This window comes from Pochonia chlamydosporia, chromosome 5 (genome assembly GCF_001653235.2).
Source record: "Pochonia chlamydosporia 170 chromosome 5, whole genome shotgun sequence".
Classification (NCBI taxonomy): Eukaryota; Fungi; Ascomycota; class Sordariomycetes; order Hypocreales; family Clavicipitaceae; genus Pochonia; species Pochonia chlamydosporia.
Window position 1 is genome coordinate 4,374,088 of NC_035794.1, and position 10,461 is coordinate 4,384,548.

The window sequence follows — 10,461 nt, forward strand, 5'->3', positions numbered from 1 at the left end:
TGCAGTCTCCACGGCGGCCCGTTAGCAGCATCACACATATGCCATGCCAGACTCATTCCTTGAAATGTTCATGCCAGGGAAAGGGGGGGGAGGGGGAGTGTGTTCTTAGCACCGCAGATAAAGCCACTAGCCCCTTTGATCTGTCCGGAAGAATGCCCAACTGCATCAAACGCATGAGATCCAAATAGAAGATCTGGAGAGCCCAAATTAAGAGATGGTAGAGCGACAGTAATATTGTAAGGACTGATAGGACGCATTACTTTAATGCCGGTCTACATCTTGCTAGACGCTATTAACCTAGTGCTAGGGATATTTCACACGGGATAGGTATAGTTATATGTAAAGGGACATCGGAAACTAGAGGGGAGGCTGACACCTAGGAGGGGCCCGCCTAATAAAGTTTAGCGCCCTTTGGAGGAGCAAATTAAAGCAAGATTTGACACCTTATCATAACGCAGAAGTTCCGTTAACGTGGCACTTTTAACAACGCAGCTAGCATTCACGCATCCTAATGCTACAATATATCTCGTATCTCGCACATAATTAGCTAGTCTGTAAGAGGTAATAGATGGACAGCTAAGGGTTTTCCTTCTGCAAGTTAACTACCCCGCGTTTACACACGGCATGCTCTCACCCAATCGTGCAGCGTGTGGATGATTCCCCAGGCGCCTATTTAGGCAGCCGTGGGCCACAAACGTGGCCGTCCTTAGTAACAGTTCGCTTCATGTCCTCTAATCGACCTAATGACCAGGGGAATTGATGATTCCGGTCCCCCCGAGCCGACATGTTTTCGAATCCTTCCTTTTAAAGGTTCGCAGCGGAGAGGTTCTGTGGATTCTTGGCATGCCATTATGCAGACTGTTTAAATAACTCTACAAAGAAGTATAAGAGTGAGACCGTAGCGCTTTGTAACTACCTAGGTAGTCTTTCCCTTTAGCATTCTTAACACTGCGTTAATCCCGAGGATCGAAGGCAGGCATCCGCTTGCCGCGTTTGTGTTTTGTTCTTGCGCTCGGTCCTCTTAAGTCGGCAACTGCCCGTACCTTAAGCAACCAGCTGCATTCGTGAACATTGAAGCAACATCCAGTCTACCTTCCACTGTTCCGCTGAAACGAGTATATTAATCCATGCGGACGAGAGCATCTTCCTAAGGCTGGCTTGTTATTGGCGCAATTTAAACGAGCTCATCCCGCGGCCGGCAGTCGAAAGGACGAAACTAGTCTGATGGGTCGTCCAAATAGAACGACTCTTGCGTGGGCAGCGACGGTGCTGGCCAGTGACGTTACCGTGGACCGCGGTCTGCGCGAAGGCGGGTCGCCATGGCTGATCCAGGCAGCCGGGAACTTGAAGTCTGCGGTGTTGCGTGTAGCGCCGCTGTCGAACGCCGAGCAGGTTAGGACTGAGGTTATCGCGATGCGGCACGCGGCGACCGCTGGGCTGCCGGTGCCGGAAGTCCTCGGCCATAACGGCGGTGCCGCGACTGGATTCGCGCTCGTGTTAACGTCCTACCTGGCGGGTTCCAGCCAGATTCCGGTAGAACTCGACAACAAACGACTGCGGACGCTGGGCGCTACCGCCGCGCGGATTAGCGCCGTGGACGTTCCATGTCCTTCTCTGGTAACCTTGCCAGCGCGGACTGGACCGATTGAAGACGTGGACTGGGCCGCATTACGGCGAAAGCATGGCGCTTCGCCAATGTTACGAAGAGCGGCAGAGGCTATCGAGCGTGCCAAACCTGTCGACACTAAGGTAGGGTTTGTGCATGGCGATCTATGGCATGGCAACACCCTATGGGACGGTACAGAGCTAACTGCGATTCTCGACTGGGACGCTGCCGGAACTGGCTCTCCAGGAATTGACTTGGGGTCGGTCCGCTGCGATGCTGCTCTCTGCTATGGCCCGTCCGCTGCGTCGGCGGTCCTGTCTGGATGGGAAGGCGAAGCTAGCCGTCCCGCGCCGGACGTGGCGTACTGGGACGTGGTGGCAGCCCTCGCCAGCCCGCCTAATATGGCTTGGGTTCGGCCCGCGATGGCGGACCAGGGCCGTCCTGACCTAACCGCCGCGCTGCTTACCGAACGGCGCGAGGAGTTTCTTAACCAGGCTCTAAGGCAGTTGGAGCAGTGAGGCTAGGGCTTGGGCAGTCGTGCTAATTCGCCATCAAGTACGCACTGTGGGGATAATGTGCCGGCCAACATTAAATCTGAATCCAAACGAAGAAATAAGGCGTGACCGTGTCTAGACCAGGCAGATAAACAGGATAATAAGTCTAATCATAGACCTGCTAGTAACTTTTTACTGTTTATTTATTATTTTAAAACTATAGAATGGAAGTATTTAATAATATTCTATATTATACAAGAAGCTAGCGTCTAAAAGTTTTTAAATATCTGTATAATTGCTAACCCGAATAACCATGAAAGGTTAAATATGGTTTAGATCTCCATAGCACGGAGAGCGTGCGCGCCCCGCTCCGCTTGCGTGTTGTCCCGTAAATTTGACTTCCCGGATAAAGACTCAGCGAGGCAGGGATCACAGACCATCCTAGTTAAGTCTCGGATGGTTTCCGATTGTTTATTTTCTCTATAACTTACGGAATGCACTGAACTCAGTAACATGAGAGCGCTGCCCTGGTTGCCGGCTTATCAAACTTTAAATTTTAAAGGCACTAGGACAACTTCCGGGTACGAGTGGCAATGGCAAAATGGCCGTATATCCACTTATACCAGAAAACTCTACTTGATCTGTCAGGAATCCACAAGATGGGATCAGGAATAAGAGAACGGCTCCCACAACTCGTACTATCCGGGCCAATTGGACTGAGCACTCCCATGGTGGATGGTCTAATGGTCTTGGCACAAATATGAATCAATATGGGACGGACCCTCCTTAGCGCATGGTGAGCTGAAGATGTTCCGTTTTCTTCGGCGTCATCTACGTTATTTTCCGCAGAGGGGGAACTTTTGTGATCATGTATGTCCAATGATATTGCTCAACGGCATTCGATATGGACGAGAGTAGTCCCACACAGTGTGCTCCATTGCAGTTCACGAACATTAAGGACCTGCCCAGTGAACGAGGACGGCATGATATATGTTGGTCCCCGTTGAACACAAAACAAAGTGTCCAAAAAAGTCATCGATTACTGCCCTCGATGGTCCCTCAAAGTCGTCATATCACACTTGACGGCTACACCTGAGCCTCATTCCCTTCGCTAGGCTAAGCCTGTCTTCCGTCTTTCGCTCTGAAGAAAAAATCGCTCTCAACAACTTCCTTTTAAGATGAAAACTATGCGGATGGTTGTTGTCGGCTCTATCGTAGCCGGTGCCTACGCCATTAGTGCTCCACGCTACCCGAACACCACCAGCGTGGCTACCGCTAACATCGTATACACCACCGAAGTTGTTACGGCTCTCACAACTTACTGCCCTGCTCCTACGACCCTCACTCACGGGTCTAAGACGTACACCGTTACCGGGCCTACGACTTTGACCATCACCGACTGCCCTTGCACCATTAGCAAGCCCATCAGACCTAGGGTTAGATTAGGGTTAGCATTATTATCTAAAAGCTATCTTGCCAGACTAATTCTAACTAAGCTAGATAGATAGGTTACAAAAGGAAAGCTAGCAAACTAAGTACATAAAAAGAGAGGTTTCTAGAGAACCTTAGAGGCAGATAGAGAAGGTAGAGAGAATAGTAAAGAGGGAAGAGATAGATAGAAAGACAGAAATAGAGAGACTAGATAGGATAGGTAGGAGATAGATATAGAGACTAGGAATAGGTAGAGGGAAGAAATAGGTAGAGGGAAGGAAAAGAAGGAAAGGAAAGGGAAGAGAAGGAAAAGAAGGGAAGAAAAAGAAGGGATAGGAAATTAGGTAGCCTTAGCTGCCTTAGATGCCCTATTCTTTGCTAGTTAGGTCTGCGTTATAAGCTAGCTAGCTTCTTTTACAGGTGGTTTTTTCCCACTAATAGAGAGGGCTGCGTGGGCTCTATACTTGGCTAGCGTAATCCCAACAGAATTATCTATCTAAGTAGAAGCAGTAGGGCCTATAGCATCCTAGATTTCCCTATAGTATTTAGCAGAGACCTTTTCTAGAAGGCTTCTAGCTAAGAAAATAAGGGGCCTAAAGATAAAGCCTAAGGCCTTATATTTCTAGCTTTTCTCAGCTATAGCTTCCAAAAGAGTGCTATAGGGGTCTTTCCTATAGGACGCCTTATTTATAGCTATAATCTGTATATTATAGAAGTACTTAGTGCTAGATAGGGCAACTATAAAATTAGGTCTCTTCTAAATGCCTTTTGCTAGATTAGAGAGTTCTTTCCTAACTTCTAAGCTAGCCTAGCTAGATAGTACTTTTATAAGAGTATAGGTAACTTAGTTATAGTGGGAGGTCTACTTCCTGTCTGCTGCCTTATAGCAGTCTTTATAGTTAATAGAGGCTAGAGCTCTATAATAGCTATAGGGGCTATTCCTATTTCCTACGGGAAGAAGCAGTTAGCTGTAAAGGGATTTTGTGACTTCTAGGTCTGTAAGATAGAGGGTCTTCACAGTAGGCAGTATATCTAGCTACTTTCGCCCTAGATAGCTAGTATTTTCCACCCTAGCTCTCTTTTTAGAGAGTTCTAGGGTTAAGTCTAGGAAGGAAAGAGCGCTAGAATTAGCTTCTGCTAGAACCTTCTAAACAGATAGAACCTTAGTAGGGCTAGCTGTGGGAATCTATCCTAGAATTTAGTCTAGCGTTAGCTGGGAGGCTGCTCTAGCTGCCTGGAAGATTCTATTAGCTAGGTCTGCATAGAGAGAAATTCTAAGGCCTCTCTCCCTAGCTAAAAGACCTATTAGAAGGGGATTTATCCTATTATTAGAAGGTTCTAGGTTTCTATAGCCTATAGAGGCTAGAGGCCTAGTAGCTCTAGTAGCTAGAGCTCTAATTTAGCTGCAAATAAGAGAGTTAAGCTCCCTCTAAAGGTTTCTAAGGCTAGCTAGATCTAGCTATCTTAGAAGATACCTTAGAAGAAGATATATACTTTCCCTAAGAAGTAGCAGGAAATACTACTTAGAGATTCCTTCTAAGAGAGCTAGAACCCTTTAAAAGTTCTTAATCTTTCTCTCTAGAAAGAACCTTCTAGCAGCTAGAGGTTCTATAAAGGACCCTAAGGCAGCTAGTTCTTTCTTTCTAAGAGATTTCACAGAGGCTTTCTTGCTCTTTTATTAATTAAGGGAGGCAGGGGATTTTTAGAAGACCCTTTAGATAATATCTAGGGTCTCTCCCTTTGGGTCCTTTTCTAAGATAAAGATATTATCTAGGTAGGCTATAATAAGAGCATCTAGAAGAGCCTTAGTAAGGGTCTCTAGCGTTAGATAGATTCCTAGGGAGAATAAAAGGGAACCTAGAGGGTTCTCTTGCTAAATTCCTTTGCTAGAGGCTAGAGTAGTTCTAAAAGGTATAATAAGAAGGGATAGGCTATTATAAGCCTAAGTAACTATTTTATAGAGAGTAAGAGTATATTTTAGGGTACTTCCTGCGATAGCCTCTCTTTCTAGCTAGTTAAAGGCGTTTACTAAGTCTAGGATTAAGACTCTTTTATAGCTCTTAGGGTTTCTTCTAGCTAGAGCTTTCTATAGTAGAAAGAGAATAGGCTCTACCCCTTCTAGGTTGCAAACTCCTAGCTAGGTAGGTAGTAGTATCTCTGTCTTAAAGGCCCTAGTTAGGATAGCCTTAGTAGCTATTTAGTAAAGAAGATCCCCTATTATAATAGGCTAGACCCTCTCTCCTATCTTTTCTAGCCTAATAAGGCAAGTAGCATAGAGCAGAAATAACCTAGGTGCTATGCCCTGCCTAATTATATTAGCTAGCAGTCTTAGAAATCCTAGAAAGCTAGCATTCCTAGTAGCTATATCTATAAGGGACCTATTCTAGCTACTAAGGCTAGGTGCTTTTTTCCTACTTATAGAGAAGATAGCTTCTAGGATAGCTTTCTTTGTAATAGGTTATCCTGCTATAGGCCTTACTTTCCTATTAAAGGGGTTTTAGAGCTCTATTAGGTGTTTTTCCCTAAGGGAGGCCCTATTTTCCTCGGTATCCTCTATAATAGGAGTCCTATTATAGAGAGCCTTAGTAGCTCTCCCTAGAAATCCTCTCTCTAGAAGCTTAATAGCCTATCTTACTAGTGTCTACTATATTAGAGCGTCTTCTAGAGGGATAGAGGCTTCTAGGTTAATAGAGTTAAGGTTTTTAGGAAAGCCCCTTAGGATCTATCCTATCTTTTAATCCTTTTAGAGAGCTAGTTCTAGCAGCTAGGAAAGAACTAGGATAGAAAGAAGGGTTCTTTTAGAGGGTTTTTTAAGAAATCCCTCTATAGATCTCTTTATAGCTGCTATAAAAAGCACTATATGCCTTACGTAGAGCCTCTTTTCTAGGATAGGAATCTTAGAGAAGGCTAGCAGTCTTTTTATAGAGAGAGCCTCTAAGAGGGAGGGTTAGATTAGGGTTAGCATTATTATCTAAAAGCTATCTTGCCAGACTAATTCTAACTAAGCTAGATAGATAGGTTGCAAAAGGAAAGCTAGCAAACTAAGTACACAAAAAGAGGGGTTTTTAGAGAACCTTAGAGGTAGATAGAGAGAATAGAGGGAATAGTAGAGAGAGAATAGATAGATAGAAAGACAGAAATAGAGAGACTAGATAGAATAGATAGAAGATAGATATAAAAGATAGAAATAGATAGAGAGAAAGAGAGGGAAAAAGAGAAAGGAAAGAAGAAGAAGGAAAGGAAAAGAAGGGATAGGAAATTAGGTAGCCTTAGCTGCCTTAGATGCCCTATTCTTCGCTAGTTGGGTCCGCGTTGCAAGCCAGCTAGCTTCTTCTACGGGTGGTTTTTTCCCACTAATAGAGAGGGCTGCGTGGGCTCTATACTTGGCTAGCGTAATCCCAACGGAATTATCCATCCAAGTAGAAGCAGTAGGGCCCACAGCATCCTGAATTTCCCTATAGTGTTTGGCAGAGACCTTCTCTAGAAGGCCCCCAGCTGAAAAAATAAGGGGCCTAAAGACAGAGCCTAAGGCCCTATATTTCCGGCTTTTCTCAGCTGCAGCTTCCAAGAGAGTGCTATAGGGGTCTTCCCTACAGGAGGCCTTATTCACAGCTACTATCTATACGTCATAGAAGTACTTGGTGCCAGATAGGGCAACTGTAAAATCGGGTCTCTTCTGAACGCCTTCTGCCGGATTAGAGGGTTCTTCCCTAACTTCCAAGCTAGCCCGGCTAGATAGTGCTTTTGTAAGGGCACGGGTAACTTGGTTGTGGCGGGAGGTCCACTTTCTATCTGCTGCCTTACAGCAGTCTTTATGGTTAATAGAGGCTAGGGCCCCACAATAGCTGCAGGGGCTATCCCTATTCCCTACGGGAAGAAGCAGTCAGCTGCGAAGGGATTCCGTGACTTCTGGGTCTGTAAGACAGAGGGTCTTCGCAGTAGGCAGCACATCTAGCCACTTTCGCCCTAGATAGCTAGTGTTTTCCACCCTAGCCCTCTTTTTAGAGGGGTCTAAGGTGGAATCCAGGAAGGAAAGAGCGCTAGAATTAGCTTCTGCTAGGACCTTCTGAACAGACAGGACCTTGGTAGGGCTAGCTGTGGGAATCCGTCCTAGAATTCGGTCTAGCGTTGGCTGGGAGGCTGCCCTAGCTGCCTGGAAGATTCCGTCGGCCAGGTCTGCGTGGAGAGGAATTCCAAGGCCTCCCTCCCTAGCTGGAAGACCTATTAGGAGGGGATTTATCCTATTCTCGGAAGGTTCTAGGTCCCCGTAGCCTGTAGAGGCTAGAGGCCCAGCAGCTCTAGTAGCTAGAGCCCTAATTTGGCCGCAAATAAGGGAGTCAAGCTTCCTCCAAAGGTCCCTAAGACCAGCTGGGTCTAGCTGTCTTAGAAGATGTCTTAGAAGAAGATGTATACTTCCCCTAAGAAGCAGCAGGGAATACTGCTTAGGGATTCCTTCTAGGAGAGCTAGAACCCTCTGAAAGTCCTTGATCTTTCCCTCTAGAAAGGACCTTCTAGCAGCTAGAGGTCCTATAAAGGACCCTAAGGCAGCTAGTCCTTCCTTTCTAAGGGATTCCACAGAGGCCTCCTTGCTCTTTTGTCGATTAAGAGAGGCGGGAGATTTTTAGAAAACCCTTTAGACGATATCTAGGGTCTCTCCCTTTAGGTCCTTTTCCAAGATAAAGATGTCATCTAGGTAGGCCACAATAAGGGCGTCTGGAAGAGCCTTAGCGAGGGTCTCCAGCGTTAGACGGATTCCCAGGGAGAATAGAAGGGGACCTAGAGGGTCCCCTTGCCGAATTCCTTCGCTAGAGGCTAGGGCAGTTCCAGAAGGTGTAATAAGGAGGGACGGGCTATTATAAGCCCAAGTGACCGTCTTATAGAGAGTAGGAGCGTATTTTAGGGTGCTTCCCGCGATAGCCCCTCTTCCCAGCCGGTTAAAGGCGTTTACCAAGTCTAGGATTAAGACTCTTTTATAGCCCTTAGGGTTCCTTCCAGCTAGGGCTTCCTGCAGCAGAAAGAGAATAGGCTCTACCCCTCCCGGGTTGCGGACTCCCAGCTGGGTAGGTAGCAGCATCTCTGTCTTAAAGGCCCTAACTAGGATAGCCTTAGTAGCTATTTGGTAAAGAAGGTCCCCTATTGCGATAGGCTAGACCCCCCCTCCCGTCTTTTCTAGCCCAATAAGGCGGGCAGCACAGAGCAGGGACGACCCGGGTGCTGTGCCCTGCCTGATCATATCGGCTAGCAGCCTTAGAAATCCCAGAAAGCTAGCATCTCTAGTAGCTATATCTATGAGAGATCTGTCCTAGCCGCTAAGGCCGGGTGCCTTTTCCCTGCTTATAGAGGAGATAGCTTCCAGGATAGCTTCCTTTGTGATGGGCTGTCCTGCTGCGGGCCTTACTTTCCCATTAAAGGGGTTTTTGGGCCCTATTGGGTGTTTTTCCCTAAGGGAGGCCCTATTTTCCTCGGTATCCTCTGCGATGGGAGTCCCATCATAGAGGGCCTTAGTAGCTCTCCCTAGAAATCCCCTCTCTAGAAGCTTGATAGCCTGTCTTGCTGGTGTCCGCTGCGTTAGAGCGTCTTCTAGGGGGATAGGGGCTTCTGGGTTGATAGAGTCGAGGTTTTCAGGGAAGCCCCTTAGGATCTGTCCCATCTTTTGATCCTTCTGAAGGGCTAGTCCTAGCAGCCAGGGAAGGACTAGAATGGGAAGGAGTGTTCTTTCAGAGGGTTTTTTGAGGAATCCCTCTGCAGACCTCTTTGCGGCCGCTGTAAAAAGCACTACATGCCTCGCGTGGAGCCTCTTTTCCGGGATAGGGATCTTAGAGAAGGCTAGCAGTCTTTTCATAGAGGGAGCCTCTAAGAGGGAGGCTGTGATCTTGTCGTGCTGGGCAGCCAGGCTTGCTGTGGGAAGGTCTAGGACAATAAAGGGATTAGACGGAGGGGGAGGGAAAGNCAGCTAGGCTTGCTATAGGGAGGTCTAGAATAATAAAGGGATTAGATAGAGAGGGAGGGAAAGAGAGAGGGTCTGTCTCTTGGGAGGGCCCTAGGGAAGAGTCCTGCGAGGAAGCTAAAATAATCTCTTCTATCGACGAACTAGGAGACCCTAGGGGGGCCTCTAGAGACGACGGGTGTTGTGGGGGGTCTTCTGAGAATTCCCGGGCCAAAGGGGCCCTATTTTCCCTCTCTATCTGGCTTTCGATAGCCCGAATAGAGGGAAGGGAATCCGAAGAGAACGCGGATTGGGTTCTCGGCCGGGTGCGGGATTGGGGGTCTTCCAGGGAGTCGTCCTGGGAGTCGTCCTGGGAGTCGTCTTGTGAGTCTTCCTGGGCGTCTTCCCGGGCGTCTTCCTGGGAGGCATCTGAGTCTTCCTCCCTTAGGGGGGTCTGTCTTCGGGGCCGGGTTCGGGGTCTTTCGATGTCTGGGGACGGGGTTCTCGCGAGTCTCTTCCTATCGCTAGCCTGCATGCGGGCTGGAAGCTGTAGGGTTCTTCTTCGATAGCTAGGAACCCAATTCTGGGCCCTTCCATCTAGCTGGCCAGAAGGGGGTTCCTTCTGACCCGAAAAGGTCCTAATTGGCTGACTAGATAGCTGGCCAATTAGCTGGCTAGCTGTCTGTTGGGAAGACAGCCGGGAAGACAGCCAGCTAGAGGGCTCTCTAGAGGGCCCTGCGGAAGGCTGGGATAGGGAAGAGACTCGCGGGAGGGTGGAAATATTTGATTTCCCTAGGATACCGTGGACCTTACTTTGGTGCGTCTGGATTCCTAGCTTCCCTTTACAGGCTGTACTACAGGTAGGGCATCTAGCAAGTCCTAGAGGCTGTAAATCCAGGTCTGTATATCGGTCTGTAGGGTGGTTCTTCCTAATATAGTCTAAGATATCTGCGTAGATATTCCCACAAGAGGGGCAGGGGTATAGCATCCTAGCAATTTATATA

The 10,461-nt window shown here is 47.6% G+C and overlaps 3 protein-coding genes across 3 annotated transcripts; 2 read left to right on the forward strand and 1 right to left on the reverse strand.

Annotated features, from left to right (window-relative positions):
• Positions 1–1,224: 1,224 nt before the first annotated feature.
• VFPPC_14838 (phosphotransferase enzyme family domain-containing protein) lies at positions 1,225–2,124 on the forward strand (the record flags this gene model as incomplete). Its single annotated transcript, XM_018292606.1, has 1 exon — positions 1,225–2,124. One exon carries the CDS (start codon positions 1,225–1,227, stop codon positions 2,122–2,124), a length of 900 nt encoding a protein of 299 aa, XP_018142857.1.
• Positions 2,125–3,278: 1,154 nt separating this feature from the next.
• VFPPC_17898 (hypothetical protein) lies at positions 3,279–3,635 on the forward strand (the record flags this gene model as incomplete). Its single annotated transcript, XM_022429571.1, has 2 exons — positions 3,279–3,551; positions 3,609–3,635. 2 exons carry the CDS (start codon positions 3,279–3,281, stop codon positions 3,633–3,635), a joined length of 300 nt encoding a protein of 99 aa, XP_022285375.1.
• Positions 3,636–8,833: 5,198 nt separating this feature from the next.
• Positions 8,834–9,992, reverse strand: VFPPC_12603 (hypothetical protein; the record flags this gene model as incomplete). The annotated part of the gene is made up of 2 exons (XM_018290411.1): positions 8,834–9,441; positions 9,623–9,992. The coding sequence occupies 2 exons, from the start codon at positions 9,990–9,992 to the stop codon at positions 8,834–8,836; spliced, it is 978 nt and encodes a 325-aa protein (XP_018142858.1).
• Positions 9,993–10,461: the final 469 nt, after the last annotated feature.